A 27,471-nucleotide genomic window follows, 5' to 3' on the forward strand; every position below is an offset into this window, starting at 1 on the left:
GGGGTGAGGGGGTGGGATTAAAGAAGGTGGACTCAGTGAGTCGCATTGAGAAGCTGTGATCTGGACAAAGACTTGGGGAAAGTGAGGAAGTCAGCCGAGCAGCTATCTGGGGGAGGGCTTTCCAGAAAGCTGGGACACAATAAAGGAGGAGCATGCCTGAGGTGTTCAGGACAGAAAGGAAGCTGTGTGGCTGGAGCACAGGGTATGGTGGCATGAAGTGAGACAGCTATCTGGTGGCCAGGTCATGTGGGGCCCTGCTGGACTTTGTTTTTTTTTAATTTTGTTTCAATTTAATTAATTAGCATAGAATGTCTTATTAGTGTCAGAGGTAGAGGTCAGTGATTCATCAGTCTTATATAATACCCAGTGCTCATTATGTCACGTGCCCCCCCTTAATGTCTATCACCCAGTTACCCCAACCCCTCACTCCCCTCCCCGCCAGCAACCTTCAGGTTTTTTCCTATGATTAAGAGTCTCCTATGGTTTGTCTCTCTCTCTGGATTCATCTTGTTTTGTTTTTTCCTCTCTTCCCCTATGATCCTCCGTTTTGTTTCTTAAATTCCACATATGAATGAGATCATATGATAATAGTCTTTCTCTTATTCTGACTATTTGCTTAGCATAATATCCTCTAGTTCCATCCATGTCGTTGGAAATGGCAAGATTTCATTTTATGGATGGCTGAGTCATATTCCATTGCGTATATACACATTGTCTTTATCCATTCATCTGTTGATGGACATCTGGGCTCCTTCCTTAGTGGGGCTATTGTGGACATTGCTGCTGTAAACATCGGGGGGCAGGTGCCCCTTCAGATCACTACATTTGTATCTTTGCTGGACTTTTAAAGGATTTTGGCTTTTATGAGGAACAAAATGGGGAGTTACTGCAGAGTTTTGAGTGGGGAAAGAACTGAAGAGACTTAGTATTTTAGAAAGAAAACCCTGGCTACTATGGATTGAAACATAATTTGAATGAAAATGGACCTGGGAGAGGACTGGGGTGTGTAAGAGAGCAGAACCAAACACAGTGCGCACGTTTTTGTCACAAGGGAAGCCTGTTGGTCAAAAGGTTTAAATCTAGTCCTAAGGGATAAAAGTCAAAAACAGGACAACGTTTTAAAAACTTAGGCAGTGGAAGAAGGTGACAAGACAGATCCTTCTCTGTGGCTGTCACTTCCCTCTTCGCAACTGGATTCCAGAATGCAGGGTTTCCCAGCCTGAGCCTGTGCACTCCCCTTATGTCATGCCTAGAACTCTCTTCTCCCAGGTCTTTACATAGTTGGCTTGTTTCTGGACCTTAGCCTCAGGCCATGCTCCCTAATGTAGGTGTACTTCCCCAAGTCTTGCTACGGCAGTACCCTGTGTTATCCTCATTGCACAACACATCGTATTTGGTTTTCACTGCTCGTCTTCCCCCCACACCCCCCGGAATGCAAACTCCATGAACTCACAGACTCTTACCACTTTTGTGTGCTCCTGTATCCCCGATATCTAGGACAGCATCTGGCACACAGCAGGACACTCTCTGTTGCGTGAAGAAGTCTTCATATTAAAATAAATCAGCAAGTCCATATTAAACCCCTGCAGGGAACGCCACCAGTCACTGTGTGAAGTTTAAGGAATATTTTCATGTAGCATATTTGGGCACAAAGTGTGAAAACAGAAAAAAATCACATATAAGAAAGTAGATAAAGAGAAATCGTAAGGCACTGAATACATGATTTATTAGCAAGTGAGTTGAGAAGAAGTAAAATTAAGAGATTCATGGAATTGGAAATATTTAAAAATTTAGGATTACTGAACTTCAAACAGCCCAAAAACATACACAGGTAGAAATCTCTGTGGCATCTTATTGAGCTTTCTCCAAACACCTCCAATAATATAAAGGCTGCTATCATACAAAGCAGTATATTCCAGTCTCGGGATATTCTAATCATTAGAAAGCTACTTTACATTACCATGCATAGAAGAATAAGGAGTGTTGCACTAGGCAGGATGGAGTGAGTATTTGGCCAAGGGAAGGTGTTGGAGAGACCTAGGGGAACATCAGGCCAGTGAATAACCAGTGAGCAGGGTTCTACATGGGAGAAACAGGATGGAAAATATTTCCTATCTCTTTTGGGTTGGCACAGAGGGAAGTGTCTGAGAAGAGTAAAATTAGCCCCACAGATAATGGACTGGAGCAAGACCTGACATCATTTTTTATTTATTTAGGGCAAACTTTCCATTTTGAAAAACAAAAATCCTATTTCTGCCCATGGTAAGGCAGTTGGAGGCAAATATCCAGACAAATCTGAAAATGCTGATTCCAACAAGATTTTTTTTTTTTTTAATAAGAAAGGCATCAAATTCTAGTGAGAAATGTAATCACTTATATTTCTGGAGCTAATATGAATTCTAAGTAGGAGGCTGACCTTTGCTTGCCTGAGGAAGAAAGAGAAACACTAGTAGAACAGTAATCATTTTTTTAAAATGTAGTCTGAAGTAATTTCTTTTTTTTTTTTTGAAGTAATTTCTTTAAGAATGTGCAAAAGCCTGTGGACAGTGAGATTAATTTGGAACTATTCCAAGCAGTTCCTTTAGAAGTTGGGGTTTATCAAAGGGATTGCCTCCAGATTTAAATCACATGGTCATTGGCCTCTCTCTGGCTAAGGGGGTTAACTCTGAGAGAGCCACCAAAAAGCTACCATCTATAAAAACCATGGTCGCAAAAGTCTTCCAAGTGATTTTCTTCCTTTATGTCCTTCCAAATGCTATATAATTTGTCTTTGAATGGACCACTACTAGATTTTATTTTCTGCCCTGAAATTTTGAAGACCCAATGGTACTTCATCTAATCAAAACCACTCAGAAGTTTGACAGACCTCAGATAGTAGTAACTACCAACAGTAAACATTTTATGTACAATAATTAGAGTAATTCGTGGGTGATTTCAAGGATGGGTGTTCCCCTCAGGAGGGAAGTGCTACTTTAGAAAGTAGGGGGAAGAGAGAGGGCTTAACATTTTGAGCAGAGTATTTTCAAACTAGCAGAGAAAAAGTCCAGCTACTTTATATGATTGAAAGCATTTCAGGTAAAACGAAGTGAAGTCAAGTCCCAGATATTGTCCAAGGAAAATATCAAGTTATTTTAAATAAAAATCCACCTAAATCTCTAAAATCAGCAAGAAGAAGGGTGAATTTGGAATTTATCTATGTGAGAAGTGTGATATCATTTAATAATTCAAAGACCCAAGATGGCAATCACCGTGATGCCCCAGCAATGAAACAAACCTTCTGAATATATTTAACCTCCCGTGTTGGCGGCCAAGTTTATTACACTATGGGGTTATCCTGTCATCTCCGTAATGAGTTAGGGTTCAAGGATAGGTTGAACTAAGAAACCTCTAAGGTACATTCCAGTTCTAAAATTGGAGCCATTTAGGGCTGCCCGGGTGGCTCAGCGGTTTAGCACCACCTTCAGCCCAGGGCGTGATCCTGGAGACCCGGGATCGAGTCCCACGTCGGGCTCCCTGCATGGAACCTGCTTCTCCACATGGGTATTGTTTGCTTCACTTTGCCTTTTTACTATGTAGATGTCCTCGATCCTAGACTGGAAAGAGAAAATACATATTGGGAATGTTAAAAGCAAATCACCCACCATCTGCATAACTGGGTTTTGATGTTAGCTTTTCATATCCTGGATTATGGGAAGCGACTTGGCCTTTCCTCCTTCTCCCCAGTATGTCCCTTTCTCCTCCTTCCCGTGTCTCCCATTCCTCTTCCCCGTTCCACTCAGGATCATTCTTGGCATCTGGTCCTTGTCCATCCTGTGACTACACTTACATCTCTCTGGCCTGTCAAACTTCTGTTGATCTGAGAAGCTCAGTTTCTCTTTACTAAGAACTGCAGCCAGTACTGTTCTCTTTCTGTGCTCACATGGCACATGATTTCCCACTGAATCTCACATTCCCTTGCCTTTTCCTTCTTCCCTCCCCACGACAGGCTATCTCCTTCTGAAAGATGGAGTCCTCCTGAATACGTTGTGGATCTGGGTAGAGTGTCACATAGTGCTTGGCTGCCTGTCCGGAGCCTCATTCTCAGTTCTGAAAGCCAGATGACTTCTGCAATCTAAGCTTTAGCTGTCAGTCACTGGTGGAAGACGGGACAATCCCTTCAAATTATAGGATATCCACTTTCAGGGCTGCATGCATACATGTGTACAGGTATCACTTAATAATAAAAAAAGAACACCATAAGCACAGCATACCATAGAGAGTTCTGGAATCTCTCTATGTTGTCACCTGAAACTAGTACAACACTCTACTTCAGCTATACCTTGGTTAAGAAGAAAGGAATGCCAGTGTTTGCCAGATACTTCTCTTTGGTCAGTGCACACCCGTGGTCCTCATTCCCTGCATGTAATGGAAAACCAGCTTATTTTATAGATGACAGCACTTTGGAAGTTCCTTGAATGAGGAAGACAAGGGAAGCAGCAGCTGGGGAAGGGGTTGTGCCAATGTGGCCAGTAGGTTGTAGCATAAAAGAGGGGCTCCTTTTCTTTCTCACAAGAAATTACTCCAGTATTTTATTCAATGTTCAGCCATGACTGGGATGTACATTGTGATGGATTTCCAAAGCATGGAGTTTCTTACACTTTATCCTATTACATCTTATTTTAAAATGGTTACGTCTTTTCTCTCCCATTATTTTAACTATGTACTTGTAGTCAGGCTTGGCTCGCCTGTGGAGCAGTAAAAGAAAGTCACAAAGAAATCTCTCAATCCTAAAGCTTAACAAAACGTTTCTTGTTCTTTGACCTCACAGTGGAGGGATTGGGGAGTTTCTTGAGTGGCTTTTTGTCTATACTTGAGGACCAGTGATGTTTCAGAAAAATGTTTGCCTACTCCACTCCCATTAAGGAATTATATAATCAGGTTCTTGATGAATAAAAGAACTAACAGCGGGAATTCTCTTATTTATGCACGTGCATCAGCTCTTCTTCCGTTCCCCCCATCCTGCCCCCATCCCCTGAGGAGTTTTCTCATCATGGTATCTGTTCACTGTTAAGTAGTAATTGCAGCAGAGGCAGCCAGGAGCAACAGGGCTTTCTGGAACACAGAATGTGGGGGTGTAATCCTAAAGCAGAATTTGTGTTCTGTGAGATGAGAGTCTTGTAGTCACTGGCCTTCTCTTCATCCCAACCCTACAATAGAGCCTGACACAAACCAATGACACAGTCGATAGGTGCTGAGTGAATGAATTCAAAACTCTCCCTAGCTTTTGCCTTTATCTTATAAAGCTAATCTTTAACAATTATTTTATCAGTCTAAAAGGGCTACCTACCTATCTTCTCCTGCCCCTGCCCCTATATGCAGTGAATGCTTGGAAACAAAGATGTGGACTTCATTGATTTTTTAACTTGACATTAGAAATTGGACTTACGGAATGTTTTCCAAAATCAGGAATTTACCCTCTTTTTTTTTTTTTTTTTTTTTGAACTGACATGCTAGAACTTTCTTAACATAGGGAGAGGCTTAGTGAAACCATCCAATATGTAAACTGCAAAAAATTTTAAAAAGAGAAGTAGATTAAAGTGATAGAAGATAGTTACCGAATTAAAATCCATTCAGTGGCATTTCCAAATGTCACCTGAATGACTGTGTATAAAGAGACTTTGAGCTGCTTTAAGTATCATGGCTTTGGGGATGGTGCAGTCTAGGGACAATAAAGATAAGGTATAAATTATGAACAAGGGAGAAAAAAATTATACTTGTTTATGGCTTAAGTAGAACATTTCTGAGCAACTTTTCACTTGGATGGCCCTTATCAAATGATCGTTTTTCTAAAGTAGAGAGTGGGGCTTGCAAAACTGCATAAATCAGGCAATTTGCATTCATGTTTTGATGATCCGCAAATCACTTATTCATTTGTGGGAGTAAAGCAGATTCATGAAATCAATATGTTTGTTATTCATTTATGCCTCTTTTTTTGGTCATAAAGCAAACTCTTAACATTTCATTGAGCTAAAAAATGAGAGCATATTTTTAGAAAGTGTCTTCAGTTTCCTTTACCTTGTGTTTATGTCTTATGTGAGGGATGCCCAAAACCAAGACTCGCCTATTGGTGTGAGATTCGTGGGTGGTTATATTAACATCAGTGATAGGGACTTTTTGCAAATGTTTGTGAAAACAGACATGCTGTAAACCTGTCTGGAATGAGCTTAATTGTTACATTTGCAAATTAAGGACCAAAATTTCTTGTGTATTTTAAGAAAATAAAATGCTATCTTACTGCTTTGAAGGTCACAAAAACAGAATTGAGTTCATATAACCAATTTCCATACAGAAATTATAGTTTCCATGATGAATTTCAGATCAAGGCATTAATTTACATCAATATTCTTTCTAACTTTAAATTGTTGGGGTCTCCAAATATTTACCATTTAAATGCACTACCATCTTGGTCTTGCTCCTTGCTCTTTTATGTTTCCAAGGCTGAAGAACATGCACTAAGGTTTAATAGTAGCTATGCTGCTCTAATATTAACTATGGAAACCTGCTGGAGGAATTTTATTGTCATGTACATTTTACTCTACCTGAAATATGTGTGTTCTTGGGTAATGAATCAATGGCAGCTATGTTGCTATATGATGCACTTGAATATTTTTGCTTTAAGAAGAGTTCCTGTCAGATTGTTCCTCAAAGTGAAACTCCTCTTTCCTTCACCTGTGAATCATTCCCTGATGTAAAGCTGTAAACTGTAGAGTTCACATGGAACAGACCCTAGGTGTAATGCTGATTGTCACCAGTCAGCACACACCTGAGCTCCTGAAGAAACGAAAACAAGAATGAGTTTTAAAGTCAGCCCCTGGCTTACCTAAAGATTCTGAAAAACAGATCTGTGTCACACTCACCCAAAATCAAAGTCGATATTTAGCCTCCCCTCCACTTGGCCCTTTTGTAATGGTTCTCTGGATTATAGTCATAATATCTGGAGATTGATGAGAAGAATAAATGTTGAATTTAAGGCTTGAAGTATTTGGGGGGAAAATGAAGGGAGCTGGCTATTTGGAAATATTTTAATTTTCTATTTTTTAAATATGCCTGTGGAATTTATTTTGGTGATAATTAACATTGTAAAAAGTCTTACATGGGGACAGCTCCCTGAAAGTACAAAGTAAGTAGAAAGGGGAATAAGTGTCTTCACAACGCCTGACATTCTGAGGGCTGCATGATATACGAAAGCCTGTAACCTCACCCCTTATAAATTCTTCTAATTGTCCTTAGCATTGTACAATTGTTCAAACTGCTTGTGGTTTCAATGACTTTTGTTACTGTTTTTCTGGGGAGAATTTTTTTTTTTTTTTAAATAACAGTCTATGTTGTCACTACCTGATTTGAATAAATCAAACCAGAAATATCCTGACAGTGCACCAAACAAGACCTGTGTGTATAATGTAAGTTCTTTCTTTTTAATTTTAGAATCAACCTTGTCCTATGTTAGGCAGCTGGAGGCAAGAGTAAGACAGCTGGAGGAAGAAAATCGCATGCTGCCCCAGGTGGGTGACTTCCAGAAGCTCATAGCTAGTCAGTGTCATTTGAGTTGTGGCATTTTATCTGGAATTTAAAGTCTCAATTACATTTTCTCCTTTAAATGATAGAAATCATTTTGTAAATAGTCATTCATCAATGTAGACTGTGATTGCTTTCCATAATGACCATCATATTATCTGGATTCTTAAGTGTGATACCAAAGGATGCAGATGTCTGAAATAAGAATGCAAAGTAATTTTGAAAGGAAGAAAACAAGAGAAAGAGGAAATGAAGAAAAGTAGAAAATACTTTGCTAGTACTACTCACTCACATATATCATGCATGTAGTTGGTGAATATAGGGAAGGGACTCTTTTTTTTTTTTTAAAACTAATTTATGAGCTAGGGAAAGCTGTAGGTAGTTTGAAGATTTCATATTTTAATTCAAATTAGTACTTCCTAAAATTCTTTGTGATATAACTGATGAACTCTTTTAGTACAACAAAGCAATGACAGTAATTGACAGTTTTACCTTGGGGCTTAATTTCTTTTCCCTGGTGAATACAAAGTGGCACTCTTTGAATGCCTCACCATATTATTGTACTTATTCCTTTGGGCTGAAATATCTTGGTGAGAATGATGTTGGCTGAGGTGGTGGTTCTCGGGGAATGTTTTGTTGAGGAGTTGAGCAAATCCCCTGGTTCTAGGTTGGTTTCCTTTACAGACATGGAGGCAGGAAAGTATTTCAATATTTTAGGAAAGGAGTTTTCTAAGCATTCAGTCACTAGTGTTTTTTTTCCACATTCTGGTGATTATTTCTATTTCCTAAGTGACCAAGGGAAAATGAACACTTAAAAAAAACAAGCAAACAGTAGTTTAAATGAAAACAGAGACTGGTTCAAATTCAAGAGAAGACATGTAAATGGTAACACTTTGAAAAGATATTTTAGGTCTTTTAAATCTCATTTTGTTTTTAAACTACTTTTGCTCATTAATGATAATTTGGGGTCTGTCAGAGAATGCCTTTCTCTTTCTTCCACTGGCCAGCCTTCTGGCTAAAAATCATGAGATTAAATGAAATGAGTCTACTTTCTCCCTTCTCAAACTACGCCTATGTTAATACTGATGTGGACAGAAGGGATTATTTGCATCATAAGACAAGACACTGCTGGTAGAGTTTTCTCTTTCCTCTTCTATACTTTCCATTTTTAAAATTTTTCTTTGTCATTTGTCCTTTTATATGGGATTCAGAGTCTGACTGTGCCGAGACCCTTCACTGAAAACACCTAACTTCTTTCCGTTCCAAGAAACTAAAAATAGAATTAGTTTATCATGAGTGTTCTATCTGGTGATACAGGCTCTGGGGCAACTGGGAATGTAAATGAAAAGAGGAAGACAAGGAGATCTGTCTCTTAGTTTACCTCTGAGTGGAAATTGAGGTTCGTGTCAAACATTGAAATGCTAGCTTGTGCACTATGTTATTTAAAAAGAGGCACAACAAATATGAAAATGATTACAAGATTGATTTTTAAAAATCTGTAAAAGTGTTAGAGGTCTTGAAGAGAAATCAGAAGAGGCTTCAGCTATACTTGATATATCAAGTGTGTGCATATTTAAATACACAGCAGTTGCATAGTCAAGAAGTAGAAGAGATTAAACAACTTTTCAGGCTCAAGTCTTAAAACATATGTTTTTTTTAAATGCATTGCTGTTTTCTATCAAAGAAGGTTTTCTTTCTCGGAAAAGACTGGGAAAGATCATGTTTGACTGAATCTTAAGATGTTGTTAATGTGGGATGCACCATTATCATATGTGCCACTAAGAATGAGAAAAGATGTTGTCAATTATACCATGTCGGATTCTTGTTGATTTTAGAGATGTTAAAATGGAAAAACAATGCTTTAGAATTGAATAGCTTTTTACATGTCCAGGGCAATTTACTGAAAAGAAAAATCTATTGTTTGAAATATGCTATGGGACATATATACAAAGAATACAATAGATCTCAGTTCAAAAACAATATTTCTGTGAAATTTCTGTTATCTGAGAATGTTGCCTTCATTTATAGCTAAGATAAATATGATGGGATCACCAATTGCAAGTACTTGTATAAATACAACTGAAATGAACAGACAATAGGTCTGAGGATGGAAAGCAATAAATGAAACTCAGAGCAGTGAGAATCGTCTAAAGGGAATAGCCGTGGAAGACGAGATTTGGACCAGATGACACAAAGGCATATGTGACTTATTCTTGGATGTTACTGGTACTATTACAAATAATTACATGCTTTCCCTGCAGAGACTATTTCTGACTGCATGATGTTAGCTGATTTGCAAGGTCAATTCAATGTGACTAGCTGACATCCCTGAATAAATTAGTCTCAATATCTGAAGACTTGATTTTCCCATTGTAGGAACTTGCTCACTGTGCCTCGATTAGGAGGTATTCTGTTTTACTCCCAAGTTTATAAAAATATATTCTCTTGACTTTGGATAGACGGGAAAAAAAATATATAGTTGGCAATTGGAATTCCAAATATATTGGGTATCTTTTGTGGCTGTGGCCAGGTCTTTGCTGATAGTTTAGCACTTAGAATAATTATGTAAAGTATTTTCCTGGAGGAAGAAATCTCCTTAATGCTTATTTTTATTCTTTATGTTAAATTGTGTATAATGAACTGAGTTGCAACTTTGCCCCATCAATATGTATTTAAAAGTAAAGAAGATGAGTGTAATAAGTGCTTATGGATTTCTCTCTGGTCAGATACAAAGGCTTTAATTTCTTAATTTATAAATGACAAGGTTCCTCTTAGCCTTTTGTAGGCCTAAAGTATAAATAAAGCATGGGTCCAGTTTTATAAACACGCAAAGTTACCAAGTCCCAGAATGAAGGGTTTTTTATTCAAAAACAGTTAGAAAAATGCAGTGAAGATTGAGTCAGTTCTGTCCAGTGATGAAGAGGAGCCTACAGGAGATGTGATTAGAATATCAGTATGGAGCCCATGTGAGCATGTAGCTCTTTGCTCTGCCATGATTTCTGCAATATCTCACAAGAATCACTGAGCAGTACTTTAAATCCAGTTTGTGAACACAATATTTCAAAAGAATCCTAAAGTAATAACAGAAAATGCAGTATTATGTACTACATATTACTTGAAAAGGAAATGTCTCCATTTATATATTTATTTATTTGATAGGAAAACATGAGATCTACTGTTTTGTCAGATTTTCAAGTGTATAACAACTATTGTTATTTATAGGTATGATGTACATTTGATTTCTAGAACTTAATTCTTTTTGCATATCTGAAATTTTGTACATGGTGATTAGCACCTTCCCCTTCCCCTCAGCCTCTGAAAACCACCATTGTATTCTTTGCCTCTATGAGTTTGAGTATTTTTGATACGTCATATAAGTGGAATCATGTCGTATTTGTCCTTCTGTGACTGTCTTATTTCACTTGGCATTTTACCAAGTGATCATTACCATATGATCCAGCAATCCTACTTCTGGATATTTACCTGAATTGAAATCAGGATCTCAAAAAAAAAAAAATATTAGCAATCCTATATTCACTGCAGTACTGTTCATAGCAGTCAAGTGTGGAAGCAACCTAAATGTCCATCAAGAGATGAATGGATAAAAAAAAGAATGGCATATACATATAATGGAATATGATTCAGCCTTGAAAAAGAAGGAAATCTTGCAATATGTGACAACACGGGTGAATCTTTTTTTATTAATTTTTAAATCTATTGAGGTGGAGTCACCCACAATGATGCAAATAAATATGGATAAAAGACCCCAAATGGTATAAAGTAGTTGCAAGGAATTTTATATTAAATTCAAAAGGAATATACCTATTGTGAATAGACATATATATAAATACAAACTTTCTGTGGATAAAGAGTCACAGATTTTCAAAGCTGAGTAGAATTCACATATCACATTGGACAATCCCATTTTTTAAAGTAAAGGCTTACAAGATTCATAGAATGTTAGGAGTATAGTTCTGGTCAGACAGCTAATGAAGGTTGGACTCAGGCTAAGATGTAGGCCTATTCAGTGTTGCTCTAGCATTTGCATAACACCTTTTTCATTGTTTCATGCTACTTATGTAATGCGGTGTAAGTAAACTGCTAAATCTGTTTTTTATCTTATTGTCAAATTCTTTTTTAAAACACTTATTTTAATTAACATTGGAGGCACTTGGGTGGCGCAGTGGTTGAGCATCTGCCTTTGGCTCAGGTTGTGATTCTGGGACTGAGTCCCGCCTCACGCTCCCTGCAGGGAGCTTACTTCCTCCCTCTGCCTCTCTGTGTCTCTCATGAATAAATAAATAAATAAAATCTTTAAAAAAAAATTAACATTGGATTTGCTTGACCATCCAAGATTTATCTGACATTCTACTCCGGATTTAAAATAAATGTTCTATTTCTTAAAGCCATGGATGGTATTCATCACAAGTGAAAAAAGAATTGCATTTTACGGAGCCTTCTCCTCCTGACACATTTCCAAAATACTTCAGAATCCTGGTTTTATAGAAACATACACACATATCTTCATGTGAGATTTATACTTAACAGCATGTGGTCAGAGAGGGCCTTTCTGTCCAGAGTGAATTGGAGATATAGGTGGGTAAGGGAACAAACAGTTATAGTCGTGGTTCTTAAGGTACCCATGAAATTTGTTATTTTAGCCCAAATTTAAAAATCTTGCTTGGATCTCTCAACCATCCCATGGTCCTTTTCTTGATGTCACAAGGATTTTTAATCCAGACCTATCTACTCTCTTTATGTGCTATATCCAATGAAGTCCGCTCAGCCAGAAAATACCTTAAAGTGTTTGATATAGGACACCTATCTGATGATTTTATTATAAATAAGTAAACATCATTTGAAGAAATCAGTCAATATTCCGCCATCACCATGAGGTACAAACTATTATTTTTAAAACTCTTCTCACCTATTTTGTGTTGAATTTAGGTTTGCATCAAGAGGAGACAAGAAATAAGTAGTTTGCTCTGATTCAAAGTCAATTAAGTACATTTGCTAAAGGTCCTACCGGGAAATCTGTTCCTTTCATCAAATGCTTTGGCATTTCCAGCCTGGAAAGCACTCTGTGTCCTTTGTACCCCAAAGTCCCTCTCCAAAACAAACTGCCCACCTCTTGAGACTAACTTTTTAGAGATTTCTTTTAGAATCCGTAAAGGTGCCCTCATCTGTCTAGTGTCCTATGGCTGCCCCTGTGCTGGGGGTTCGGTTTGAAAAGCATGGCAACTCGGATCTCTACGGTGAGGGCTCCTTTCAAGCAAGTGTTTCTATTTCTGTTGTGCTAACACACAGAGAAGAGTCTAATTTTAGCAATGGAAATAAATCTTCCTCTCCTGCAATTTGGTTACAGTGTGGTCCCACAATGCAGCATGTTGGGAAGGAGGCATGGCCATTTCCAGAGCAGTTTCTGAATAAAAGAAAAGAACCTGTCACCATCACCAGAAGTGCTGAGGAGGGTTCCCAGGCTCTAAAGAAACAGCTTGTCACTTCCATGGCAACACAGCCCAGGTCCAGCATCACATCTCTGAAAAGCTCCCTTACCTGTGTACCTATGCAGATTACCAGTGTCCTGGACAGAAAAGAGAGGATTCTTTCTGACACATAGATTTCCCTCATGTGTTATTCCTTTTTTTTTTTTTTTTTTTTTTGCCTGTGGAGATACTTATTTGTTGCCCCCCCCCCCCTTTTTCATATTTTCTTGTTTTTCAAGTCATTTTTGTCTTATAAGGGCCATAAATATCTGGCTTTTCTAGGGTTTGGAATTGCTCTGGAAAAAAAAAAATCAGTCATTATTGTATAAAAAACAGGCACAGAGTAATGCTTTACCGGATACTTAAAGCAAGTGGTGCTATTCTTCAATTATTACTTGCTTGGAAATTACCATTCTGGCACTCCTGAGGAGTAATTTGTGCAAAAAAAATTTTTTTTTCATGTATAGCAAGCAACTCTATGTAGTACAACCGGAATAGAATCTGGATGCTACTGATAGAAGAAAGCAGTTAAATCTATTAAGGGCTGGTTGCTGCAGAGTCATATTTGGAAAAAGAAATGGACTCCACCAGAAGAATAATGCTTGTGGATTGCCATTTTCTCCAAATCACCATGATTTATATAATTAAAGAAAAAAAGAGCTTTTATGTATAGTTCAATAGTTTTCAGAGGACAGATGGGAGCTACCCAAGTGGTGTGGGTGTATTGGAATAAAAGAGACAAATAGATATGGAAAATAAATTTATAGGGGAAAAGTCATGTTGGATAACCTGAATACATGGAGACTGGATTAAGGGAAAAGCTAAAATGTATTAGCAAAAATATTGAAGAGAACGAAATTCACAGAAAAAAAAACATCTGCATCAACATGGAGCCTTTCACAGTGAGGGGGTTTATGACATTCTTCTGTGACCCCCTCTCATTCTTGAGAGTTTCTTATTTGAGAATCTCAGACACATAATGAGAGGTCTTCAATATAATGAGAGGAAATAGATAAAATAGAAATGCAACAGAAAATACAGCTATGCCACTTACTAAACTTACTAAGAGACCTATTGAATTTTAAAAGCACCCATTAGGGACTGTGGTACCAAATCTTATATAATAGTACTGCCTTTTTCTATCGATACTGGCATGATAATGGTTCTACCACTAGGGCATATTAAAAAATGTTTTTTTTGATTTGGAGTAGCCATAAAAGTTGCATTTTGGTCACCTGTCCTTGGCAGAATGTGTCACACACAAAAAATGATAGGACTAATTCAGCAAAAATATTAGTTGTGCAGTAATATCAACTAGGATCGTAGATATTTGAATGAGAAGCAATATGGAGGACTATTTGGGGGAACCTTGAGATGGAACTATAAGAGAAATTAATGTTGCCTTGGAAAAATGGCTTTCTGCTCTTTTTTATTTTTATCCAAAATAAAGTGAAAAATCAAAAAAGATGAAACAGTCTTCCCTTTCCTAATTGTGTAAGGAAACAGTCTCCTAGAAGGTGATAGAAAAGTTTGTGTGGTGTTTGATATGGGAATTAAATTAGTCAAATGTAAATACTATTGAGATATGGAAATATATAGATATATAATATATCTAAAAAATAGTAACTGTGAAAACTTGGATCTAATTGAAGCTCCTAAAGATGGGAAGATTCCTATTTGAGCAGCCTCACTTTGCTTTCCATTTTCCACTGATGGTCACTACTCTTTGCGATGAGAGGCATCCAATCCATCCTGTCCTCCACTCCAGTTCAGACCTTTCTTACAATGGGATTCAGGCATCTCTCATTTAAAAGTCTCTACCTCTAGTTGGTTTGGTTTGGTTTTTTCTTTTTTTTCTTCCTTAGCAAAGTGATCAGTCATGCTTTTAACACATTAAAAATTCAAGTTGGTGCCTCTTAATATCTTATAAATGTAAAGTAGACAAATAGAAATGTAATACGGGCAATATCTGTATTGCCTAAATATAATCTAGATAATCACTGTAATAGAGGCAAATAATGGGGTTCTTTGACACAATAAGACAGTTTAAGTAAATAAACTTCTAAGTGATTTGAGACTTTCCTAAATTATATTTAAGCTAGCATTGTGTGAAAAATAAGCAAAACATAACTGAGTTAATTTTAGAAAGCTGAGACATAGTCAGCAGTGACTTAGTTACCAAGTAATTAAAGGAGTCCCTGTAAATATGCTAGAACAAACAGAATGGGAATTACAAGAGCTAGGATTTAGCCTAATTAGCTGTTGGACCAAGATGATGCATCTTAACCTTTATGACCTTGATATGCTTTGAGTAACAAAGACGATTGTCATAGATGATAGGGAAGGTTCTGCTCAGCTCCACAAATCCGTGACTCTCTATCCAGAGAAAGTTTGTGTATGTGTATGATGTGTATAAAAATAGGCATGTCCTTTTAACTTTGATATTAAATTCCTTAAAACTACAACTTTATACCATACAGGGTCTTTTATTTATAGGTGTATATTTATGTCATTGTGAGTTATTCTACCTCACTGGGTTCTAAAAGTAATAAAATTTCATCAGAGAGCTGTTTAAGTAATAGTCAAGGCTATATATCTTTGAGGCTCGTGACACATTAATATGCGTATTAGAGGGGCTCACATACCAGTCTGAGTAGTGTTAGCTTATGTATTTTGAGAGATAATGTGCATTAATCTCCCCTAATCTTCATTTTTATTCTTTATGTAAACCCTACATAATGAACATAGAGGCACTAGTTTTCCCTAAGAGTATACATATTTAAAAATAAACTTGACAAGTATATACATGCTTATAGTTTTCTCTCTGGTCAGGAACAGAGGCATCTGTGTCTTCATTTGATAAGTGTGGTCCCTTTCAAGCCCTGAAAAAGGTTGTGTCCAGGTCCTAGAATGAAGAAGTTTTTATTGAAGCAGAGCTAGAGACATAAAATGGATTGAGTTGGTCCTACCAGTGGTAAAGAGGAGCTCATAGGAGGTATGGATGGAAAAGGAGTCCTCAGCAGACAGCACAGCGCTCTTCCTCTGCCGTGCCCTCTGTGGTATTGTAAATATTGTGGGGCTATCCTTTAAATCCAGTGTGAGCACAACATTTCAAAGAAAGCCCAAAAGTATGAATCGTCTCATTAGTTATTATTTATGTATTAGCTGTTATTACCCGAGAAGGAAATACCTTTGAAAAGTTGGCACAGATGATAGTGAAAGGTCACCTGAACTTAGGATATTCTTTCCTGGGCATATAAACTAATGTTAACACTTTTTAAATCACATTTAAAAATATTTTAAAAGATTGCATAGGATACATGGACATCTGACACTTCAGAGAGAATTTTTTAAATGGTGATGAAAAACTATACCAATATAGGAAATGTTAAAAAAAAATTGACTTTTATTTACCTGCAACTTATATGGAAACCATCTGTATTCTCTATTTTAAAATGTAACATACTTGTCAGGAATCCAGTTCTGAGATAAGCCAAAAGAAATTACTGTAAAAAAGAGATGACAAAGACTTGATATAGCATACATTATTTTTTTACACTGTGATAGACTGAGGAGAATAACAAGATGTCTTGCATATGAATCGAAGTCAGCTAGACTAGGGATACACAGAAGGAACAATGTCCAGAGGAAAAACATTTTTTCAAAGGCTCTCTGATGTATTGGATTCGTTCTGTACACTAAAGCATCTGAAGTAACAGCCAGCAATCAGCGGACTGGGCTTTTCTTCATATTTTCTCGTTGACACAGAGCATGAAAGAGGAATTGCCGGGGGTGCACCATGAGACAACGATCTGTGTTGCTTTTATAGTTCATGTGGAACGTTTATGGATTATCTTTTGGACTGTGCCATTGAGCCTGCATAACCTGGTAGCATGTTATCATATATGAAGCTAATTAAAGCATGTGTAGAGAAGCAATATGAAGAGAGCATAGGAAATAAATTATGGGTTTCCCTTCAATTGTTGTAAGTCTGAAGGGCGTTTGGCAGCTGGGTAAATAATTCTTAGAAGATGACTTGGGGTTTGTTCTAGAAATCCTACAAAATAGTTCCTACATCAGTAAGCAGTGGAGTGTTTTTGAGAAACAACCCACTCACATTTGTAGATGTGGCATTACTGGGAGTAACAGAAAACTGAGTTTCCTCAGGCCACACCAGTGTAGATTGGGGTCAGACAGAGGGACTCCTTGCTCTCTGAGCTTGCCTTCAAGTGTATCAGTTTTCACCATCCTCTAAAGTCTGCTCCTGACTTTGGCTGTTGACCGGCTGCTACAGTGATGTCCTGTCCATTTCCAACTTCTGTGATGGGGCTCCCAACATTCTCTGGGCTGAGAAAATCCCCCTATTCCTGCTTGGGTTCTGCCTTGTTCCAGATCCAAAGCCTAATGGGAAAAGTACTCCTCCCCACAAGTTCTGGCGGTAAGCCCAGAAATGGAGGTGGGGAAGAAGAGTTACTATTAGGGAAGGGTCAATCTATTAAAAAATTTTTCCTCCCTTTTCAAAGTACTCCATTATTTTTCATTCTAGTGTCTCTCCCTCCCTCCCTCCCTCCTTCCCTCCCTCCCTCCCTCTCAGTCTAATTCTTTCCTTTGGGAGAGCTTTGTGTCCTCAGGTTTATCAGTACCTCACTGAAATCAACTCAACTGAGATATTTGTGATTTCGGGAGTGCCCTAGTGAAGGCAAACAACCAACCAAGCCCTCTTTCAGAACTTGTATCTTCTTTGAGATTTTTCTAACTTTCATAATGTAGGTTAGTGGAATAGAGGCAACTTTTGAATTGATCTTTAAAAAAAAAAAAAAACACAACAAGGAGACCACTAACCCCTTGCTTAAGATGCTTGGACTAATTATTTTGCTAGTTTTATTCATCTAGCCCCGGCTCTCAGCAGTTTATTAGGAAAGATTGCATGTAGAAACGTAAGGATCAAAAAGAAATGCAAATCTGTCTCAAATGTAGTATAACAAAGAAATTTGGTACTATCTTTTTTTTTTTTTTGACCTAAAAATGCCTCTCATTTGCAGAACATGCGAGGCAGAAATTCTAATGTTTGACAGATAACAAATAACTAGTAAACCCAGGACCAGATGGGAGCCATCCTGGACTTACATAAAAGCTGGCTCTAAGAAAGGGAAGCTTTTTAATAGCCAAAATATTTCAGCTGTTTTTGACACCCAAAGCAGGTGTATCTTAATGTCAAAAAGGTAATTTCTTTTCTGAAACATTTTCATATGCTAGAAAACTGAATATCCATAACTACAGAAATCTCTTACAAGAAGAACATAAAATACACATTCAGAAATAAATGACAACTCCAGCAAACTTAATCACAAATAAATTGTGTGGGAATGATAGGTCTTTATCCTTTTGGGTGGCAAGCATGTATTGAGAGCCAAAAGTTAACAGAAGCTACAGTTCGAATTTGGCTGACATCTTTTTGACAGAGTTTTAGACAAAAGGAGCTTCAGCAGCTTTGCATTTTGAAATTTGTTACTTTGTTTGGAACCAGCCCCGTTTCACTTGCCATTCCATATTCCTATCCCACTCGTATCTTAACGCATGAGTCCTTAACCAGCAAGACTCATGCACAGGTCCTTTGTCAGTTGAAAAGGACTTTGGAGAAGTCGATTTAAGACTGGACCCTCTAAATGCTTACTTGTGAAGAGGGTGGCTCATGTGGTCTCATGGGCATTCATTTAATTGAAGAGGATTCTCTTGGTTAGGGAAACCAGTTACACTGAGCCGTTGACATTGGAGAATGAGATTAAGATGGACATGAGGGCAGGTAAGGACAGTTGGCTCTCCAACGTTTTTCACTTAAAACGAGTACTCTAAAAAAAACAAAAACCAAACAAACAAACAAACAAAAACGAGTACTCTGCTCATGATCTTGGTATTGACAGAGTTCTTCAGAATCAGTCATGAGGGTGTCATAAGACAGCTCTCAATTCCGGGTGGTTTCTCGGGGCTGTAAATGATGCTGTAGTAACTTATGAATCAATAGCACTTTGGTCTTTATACCTAGAAAATGTCCAATGTTGCTATCACATTGATTTTTAATACCTTATTACCTCATTAAATTACGTTTTTTATTTTTGGTATATCTTTTATATTCATTCTGTTTGAAGGCACCAATCCTGTTGGTCTTCAGTGTTCAGAATCTGAGGTCTTTAGAGCCCAAGGAAAGACACTAGAGGTCTGAAAGGGATTTCAGACCTGATTTCTTTTTAAAAGGTCTTAACCAGGCAGCCCAGGTGGCTCAGCGGTTTAGCGTCACCTTCAGCCCAGGAACTGATCCTGGAGACCCGGGATCAAGTCCCACATCGGGCTCCCTGCATGGAGCCTGCTTCTCCCTCTGCCTGTGTCTCTCTTTCTCTCTGTGTCTCTCATGAATAAATAAATAAAATCTTTAAAAAATAATAAAATAAAAGGTCTTAACCAATGGGGCTGCAGCCTGAAATGGACCTTTCTCCCTTGAGAAACATAGCTTGGGCCACAGCAAAATGGCTGATTTACAATCATCTGTAATCCTTGTAGTCGAGCCCACTTCAGGGTGCAGACAGCACACACAGGATGGGGATGGTTGAGTCAGCCATTCCACATTAGAGTTTTTTTGCTATTACAACAGTAGAGCCATATCCTGAGTAGCAGCTGAGGTCCTGCGTATTGGAGCAACACTGGGGCCACCTTGATTAAGGCCAGATTTCCATTCTGACCCTAGCCCATATGATGATCTCTGTTTTGCAGGTGAGAGGATGTTCACTCATGGGCAGAGGCAAGGTTTATGCCCAGATTTTTCTGTTACTACTACTCTAGCATTCTTGCTGAAACCTGTTGCACAGCAAGTATGTTTCTTTTGAAGCAAGATGATGATGAAAACCCCACCAACCACCACCACCACGATCTCCACCATCACCATCCAAAGCAGACCTCTAGTGTAGTATCATTGGGGTCTGAATTGGAAATTAGCTGAGAAACCCAGTTGGATTTTAGTCCATCTGTTTTACTATTCACTGAGAGATTTCATTGCTCTGATAATGATTCTCTCAGCATGGGGAGATCTCATTCTTTTTATTAGTCTTCAGGACATTTCTAGCCCCTAGATAACTGATTAGTCAGGAAAGAAGATTTGTCTACTTACTACTGATCACTTCTGGTTCAATTATAGTTTCTTTGGGAGCTACTTGCCTCCATCTCCAAAATTTCCCAGACTATTCCAGTCTATGATTTTCTTGTCCTCTAAACCAGGGCTTGGCACTTTTATAATAAAGGGCCAGATAGTAAATGTTTTCAAAGTTTTGAGCCATATGGTGTTTTTCAACTATTCATGTCTGCCATTGTGGCACCAGAACAGCTGAAAACAGAATATCTAAATGAACGAGTTTGCTGTGTTCCAATAAAACTCCTTATAAAACAGGTGAAAGGGTCTGGATTTAACTCTGACAGTAGTTTGCTGACCCCTTCTCTACACTGAAATTGTCAATTACTTGGCTTATCTCTTAATGTTATTTAAATTTGTCTCTCATTTTGTAAATTTTCATTTGTACATAAAGAGTTCATTATATACAAATACTTTAACCAGTGTTATTTATGTTTTCATTGGCTTAAGTTCCTTTGTCCTGTCATCCCCAAACCTGCTCTGAGTTATCAATATGTGGGATTTGAAAAGCACTGTGAGTGAACCAGAGGAGTAGTGAAGAAGAGGCAAAAGCTCTTTTTTTTCCAAGAAACCACTGAGCTTTGGGAAGAAAATTGTTGGAGATCAAGATGCTTATGTTTGACTGGAAAAGCCAAATCCTCCCCTAGAGGAAGGACAATTATTGTGGTACTAATGGATAGGAAGTTTGTACTTTTCTGAAACACATATATCTGGTGATTGAAGCTGCACTTTAGTGAGTGATTGATTATATTGCTTTTGTGTCCTTGCATGTCTTAGAGAGATTGCTGGAAAGATAACATGGGGCAGGCTTGTCTTTAAAATAGATACCACATGGCTGGTAGCTTGGAAAGAACATGAATTGCTGTATAGTCATTCTCAGGCAAGTGAAATTCTAAATCCATGTCTATCAGTGATTGAGGAAAACCATATCTGGCTTGGAAAGGTCAAAAACCAATTAATCTCCCTTTTTCCTTAAGTGAGGACATCACATGGTAGAATGAGAAATCAAGAGATCAATAATAAGAATAAAGTGAATTCTGTATTTTCAGGTCCTTCATATTAATATTCTCTTGTCCCATGATCTTTGTCAGATATATGGTTTTTAATGATGATCTGTGTTATGCTTGAAAAGGACAAAAAGATAAGGCCTTCACTTGGCCATTCATACAGTCTCTCTTCATGGGGATCTGCAAGGTACTTTGGAAGGAACAAAGGAGTGCAAAGGCTAGTTTGTGTCTCCATCATGTTTCCTGTGGATTGAGACCTATAGAAAGGTGACAAGAATCCTCACTCATCTTTTTGTCTTTGTCACTAGGACTGATTGACATCAGAAGAGTGGGGTGGGGATGGGGGCTTAAAAAGAGCCAGATGCATTCACAGTGCTTTCATGGCAACTGATGGCAATCTGGCAATTATGAAGCTTCTCTATAGCACTTAATGTTTTCAGAGTGCCTTGCAATCAGGTTTATTAGTCATCCTTCACAGCCGCCACATGAAGCTAATTGATAGGGCTCTCCATTTTAGCCTCTCTATTGAGGACAAGTGACTTGCTGAGGGTCAGGCAGTGACTAACTTACGGAGCTCATTAGTCTCCAGGTCATTTCTCTCTTGAGCTAGCAAAAAAACCTTTTTTTTTTTCTTTTTTCTCTGGCTAGCTTAGGAAAACTTACTATCATTGGTTAACCTGATTGTTTTCCAGGGTGATACTGTTATAAAAATTCTAACTTTCAGAAATTCCTTTCTAAAATTTGCCTTTTCTAAAGCTTCACAACATCGCTTTTCAGAACTTTCCAGGAAATTTTAGCTATGCGTTTTTAAGGTTCAGCCAGGTCCTTTACTTGGGTAATGTTCTCAGAATTTGGGCTCTAGAGACTTAAGGAAAGACAAAAATTTTTAACCAGGCAGCCTTGGTTTGTGGCATTAGCTGTGGTCAGAGTTAGTATGGAAGGATGAGGGGAAACTACTTTTTATATCAGCTATTTACACTTTTACCCCTAGAATGTCATAGAATCTAGACAAAAAAGCAGTGCCCTTGCTATCTGGAATGAGAAATGTTGCCATTAATTGTTTGAATTCATATCCCTTCAGTAATCTAAGACAGATAACTAGTGGGCTTCCTCTGCTTTTCTTGGTATAACCAAAACAACCCTTGCTAACAAATATGGAATGGGATTTCTGTAGAAATCAGCTTCCATCCGATGGAAAGCTGATTGCTTTTATTGGTCATTCTTTCAATAGTTTGCCCCTAAAATAGTTTTTGAGCACCTCTTTTTTGTAGATACTGTCTTAGACAACGAGGATACAGCCCTGAACTCACGGAGCTTACATTTTAGTGGACTATTATTTAAAAGACAATAAATTTGTAAAGTGTGGAAGTAATCATTGCTATGAAGGAAACAAAAGCGGGGTACAGGATTGGTGAGTGACTGGAGTGAGAGAGAAGCAGCCTCTCTGAGGAAGTGACATCTGGAGGCACCCAAAGAAGCAGGGGAGAGCATCACAGGAAGTGGGAACAAAAGGGAAAAGGCTTTCAGTGGGAGTGAGCTAGGCATGTGTGAGGAAACAGGAGCAAGAAAGCTAATGTGGCTGGAACAGAGTGTGTGAGAGAATAACAAGAGGTGAGGTCAGGAACAGGCATGTAACCGACCCCTGTGGGCTTTGTTGACCAAAGCCACGTGTTTTGAGTTTGGGTCTGAGTTCATGGAAAGCCATTGGAGGAATTGGGCAAGGGTGTGATACATCTAGTTACATTATCAGAAGGTCACTGTGAATGTTGGATAGAGACGAGACCTAAAAAAGTAGAGGCAGTGGAGTCCAGAGGAAGAGGCGAGGAGTTGAGGACGTAGGGGGCTAGGTTTGTAGCCTGCCTAAGGGGGTGGTGGTAGCTTGAACTAAGTAGTAGGTTGGAGATGATAAGGAAGTGTTGGAGGCCTAGTATATTTTTAAACAGAGTTGGGAGTGTTCGATGATAGGTTAGGTCTAGAATATAAAGGGGGGGGGAGGCTGCCTATGGCTTCATAGTGTGAGTACTGACAACCCCAGGAGGAACTGTCTACACAGACTGTACAGCGAGTGACGGCCCAGGTGTGGTACAGTATGGCAGCCCTGGGAAGAATCAGGAATGACTCCTTGGATTTTGATCTAAGTAATTTCGTGTGATTGGTGGTGCTGTTAATGGAGATGGACAACACTGCGGGGGGGGACAGGTTAGGAGGTACAGGGCAGTCAAGTTGTGTTGGACATGGTACATTGGAGGTGGACAGCTATGAGGAGGAGTCGCCTGCAGAGTTAGATCTACACCTCTGAAAGTCGGGAGAAAGGTCAGGGCCGGAGATACAGATTTGCAAGAATATGTGGCTATGGGACTGAATTGGAACCTCTTGTCGAATGAGTGTTGAGGGAAAAAGAGGTTTGTGCGCTGTGCCCTGGTATACTTTAAAATTTAAAGATAAGGCAAAAGTGCAGTCCAGACTGGAAGGAGAGGCCCATTCAACATTTTTAATCTCCCAGAAGAGGGGAGACCTTACTTGTGTACTAATTCTGCTAAGTGGTTTTACCCTTTAACTCCCTGATGGGTCATCGACTTACCTTTCTGAATATTATTTACTTAAACCGAGCAGTTATAGTTTGAATCCCAAACTCTTGCTTTTCATCATAAATTATTTACGTCATGAGCCAGGGCACACATAAACCTCTATTTGTCAGTCTCTTTCTTCCCAGTAAGAGCTGTTTGTGAAAAGAGCTCCTGCTTTCAAGATGCTTCCTTTTGTCTCCCAAGGGTGTTCTCACGAATGGAGAGTTTCATTGTTCCAGGCTAGAGATTTTATTACCACCAGGTGTGCAGAGGCTACACTGCCTGAAATCGTCTTGGCCACTCCTGCTTTTGTGAGCCTTCACCCAGAAAGTCACTGTGAATCCTCCAAGACGGAGCCTCCAACAAATGGCATGGGTGGAACCTCAGTCTCCCAAGCAGCTGGCCTTATTTGTGATGCAAGCATGCATTCTAGAGAGGTGGGCGCCCTGGGATGATGCAGACTCTCCCTCTCTGTCTAGCTCTCTGCGATCTTGACCTTCCCATTTTGTGCAGAAGGCCTGTGTACTGGACGACTCCTTGAAGAAAAAGATTCTTCCTTTTGCCAAAGCCAGGGCAGCAAAAACCACCTCACAGAGTAATATTTCTTAGCTCAACAAGTGTCTCTCTTAAATGGTTGCTTAGTCCCAGGGGCTCTTGCCCTGCCCAGGTCTTCACCCTGGGATCCAGGGGTGGGCTGAGGTATTTTAACACAAGCGTTAATCAGCTCTGTTCAGCAAGCCAAATGCAGTGTTAACTAGCATTCCTTTTCTGCTTCTGCATATAACGCTGGCAATTCAGCTGCATGCCCTGACTCTCAGTTCTTACTCTGGCCTCCTCCACCCTCATTCTTACAAGCCTGAAAGTATTCAGATATGTTTTTCTCAACAAAAATGCCATCATTTTTCACTATTTGGAAAACTAAATGCATCATTCATTCTTTTTTTTTTTTTTTTCCTAGAAATTTCAGTGTTTCTCACTGGGGATTTTATGGTTAACAAAAGACGAGAATTAAGCACATAAACTCATTACCTAGAAGCAGAATGTACGTAAATGTAATTGTTCACATTTCCTACCTATTGTTTAACAGCTAATTTTTTTTTTTTTTTTTTAACTGGGCCTTCATTGTTATTCTTTGTCTGCTGTCACTCTGGCTACCGAGATACAGGGTGTTCGCTGTCTTAGCCCTTTCAAGATACAAATTCTATTCTTCTGGGGTTTGCCCTCTCTAATTCTTGTAAAAAGGCTTCACGTTAACCTCTGTAATTACTTCCATTTATCTTGTTTTATTTTTGAAACTGTATTTATATATCTGCAAGTTTCACCTGGAGTCCCAGATATTTCAAAATGACTTTGTTTTTCTCCCAAGAACATTATATTATTTGATGGGCTATTTTTACGATGGCATGAAGTTAAAATCATTTTTAATTTAAATATTTTGCCTACTCTTTTACATGTCAGAAGAAAACCATTTTGGGGGTATCTGTGAGAAAGATGTTTGGGGGCTTTATATTCTTAATTAATTACCTTTTTCATCTTGATTTTCATACCTGATGAAGGAGTTAGTTAGATGCATCAGTTGCTCTGGCATTTCCTGGCCTGGTAACAGCATGACCATTTAGCCAGTGCCCGGCCAGAAAGCTGGGAGACATCCTGGATGCAGATCAACACAAAGGCTCAGGGGGTCCTGCCCTTTTAACCCATCATTGTTCCTCTTTTCATTCCCTCTGATGTTGTCTGGTGGGCAGCAAGTAACCATATTTCACTTGGACTTCTCTGTCAATCTCCTAACTGGGCTTCATCCCAGCTAGTCCTGTCCCACCTAGATCATTCTCTACATCATTACTAGAAGGATCTATAGAACACAAATCGGGTCTCATTACAGCTCATGCCTTAGCATGATGTAAATCCTTATGTGGTGTAGAAGGTTCTCCATGATCTGACTCCTGCCTTTCATGTCAGCTTCAGTTCTTCCTACTCTGCCCCCTCACATCCTTCTGAACCACTTCTGTTTCCCTAAACAGGGCAAATATCTAAAATTTTTTAATTTTATTTATTCTTTTTTTTTTTAATTTTTTATTTATTTATGATAGTCACAGAGAGAGAGAGAGAGAGAGAGAGAGGCAGAGGGAGAAGCAGGCTCCATGCACCAGGAGCCCGACGTGGGATTCGATCCGGGGTCTCCAGGATCGCGCCCTGGGCCAAAGGCAGGCGCCAAACCACTGCGCCACCCAGGGATCCCTAATTTTATTTATTCATGAGACACAGAGAGAGAGGAAGAAGGAGAAGCAGGCTCCATGCAGGGAGCCTGATGCGGGACTCGATCCCGGGTCTCCAGGATCACGCCCTGGGCCAAAGGCCTTAACTGCTAAGCCACCCAGGTATTTGGTTCTTTGAATTAAAGCTCCTTGCCACCTCTTCTATGACTCTACAGACCTCAATCTTAGCCATTTTTTGGCATAAAAAATGAAGAATGAGTGAATAAATATTACCTTCTGGTTTCCCTGGCTGGGAATACTGGGATACTTAAAGATTGCCCTACATTTTTTTTTTTCTCTTCTTTAGGCATTTTTTGGCACTTTACTTATTTTTTTAAATATTTTATTCAAATGCAGTTTGCCAACAAACCAGTGCTAGTTTGGCCTACATTTAAAGAAATTGAGAATAGTATCTCTTTAGATGATATTTAATTTTTACCACTTGTGTTTGGAATTACATAATAATTTTGATGAGAACCACCATATACTTTGGATGCCCTAGTAGTAAGTCTATTTCTACTTTCAGTCTACTATCCATCCCTAGTGGTCTTTTCAGTCACTATTTTAACATATTTGATCTTTACTACTATTTAGAAACAGAAGTAGTTCAAGATTTTCAGGATAAATTTATCTTGCTCTACTTTTTGTGGTCTTAACTGGGAACGAGAAAGAAGAAAAAATAATGGGAATCTTGTTGGAGTTTAACTTGCCAAAATGGAGTTTCACTTCTTGATCCAGGCCATGCTAGCACTCCAGAGGTATACTTTAATTATTTGACAAGTAGTTGGGTGTCTTGTAATTACCAAGTGTATAGACATACAAGTAAAGCATTTACACAACTCTTTTTGAGATGATAAAGGAAAAGTCAGTCTCACAAGTAAATTTTGACCATCCAATAATATACCAAGTTTATGGAGCCACTACTATGTGCAGATACGGTACTAGTCATCATTATGACAAAGATAATAAAAGTACAGTGACCTCAAGGAGCTCAAAGATATAGAATATTGCTTCAAAATATGATAGGGCTTAAAATTGAGCTGCGGACAAGTCTTATCTCACCTGAAGGTGAGTGGTCACAGTAATTATTCTCATCTGTTAATGAAAGAAAAGTTCACGTGATCATCACTTTTCAGCAGCAAAGCCAGGATTGAAGCAAGTTTTTAAGATACCTATCCCAGAACCAGAGAGGGAGAGAAAATATGAATAGGAATCAATAGGAACCAGGGGCAAGAGAGTGACATCCTGGATGACACTGGTATGGTATCAAAAAAACCATGAGATCCAGAAAAGTATTGCTGGAGCCCAGACTCAAATAGAAGAAAGCTAGACAGGAAGTCGAATATTCTCTTTGTAACTGTATCGTTCTGGAGCCCTATCATATTTCACTTATAGCATGACTCCTATGGTATTCCATAATGAATT

General features: G+C 38.7%; 1 protein-coding gene and 1 long non-coding RNA gene across 10 annotated transcripts in view; one reads left to right on the forward strand and one right to left on the reverse strand.

Moving 5' to 3' along the window:
• Positions 1–27,471, forward strand: part of CCDC85A (coiled-coil domain containing 85A) — a 190,798-nt gene that overhangs the window by 145,589 nt on the left and 17,738 nt on the right. For 5 of the 9 annotated variants that reach the window (XM_025467668.3, XM_025467630.3, XM_025467646.3 and 2 more), the window contains exon 3: positions 7,465–7,541. The exons of the other annotated variants lie outside the window; for them this stretch is intronic. In XM_025467668.3, the coding sequence (XP_025323453.1) occupies positions 7,465–7,541 (77 nt within the window). The remainder of the gene's footprint in view (positions 1–7,464; positions 7,542–27,471) is intronic. 9 annotated transcript variants of the gene reach the window in all.
• Positions 1,817–24,185, reverse strand: LOC112672524 (uncharacterized). The gene is made up of 4 exons (XR_004803024.2): positions 23,806–24,185; positions 16,455–16,546; positions 4,319–4,395; positions 1,817–3,593 (listed from the first exon to the last, which is right to left on the reverse strand). It is a non-coding gene; the product is annotated as an uncharacterized LOC112672524 (long non-coding RNA).

This window comes from Canis lupus, chromosome 10 (assembly GCF_003254725.2).
Source record: "Canis lupus dingo isolate Sandy chromosome 10, ASM325472v2, whole genome shotgun sequence".
Classification (NCBI taxonomy): Eukaryota; Metazoa; Chordata; class Mammalia; order Carnivora; family Canidae; genus Canis; species Canis lupus.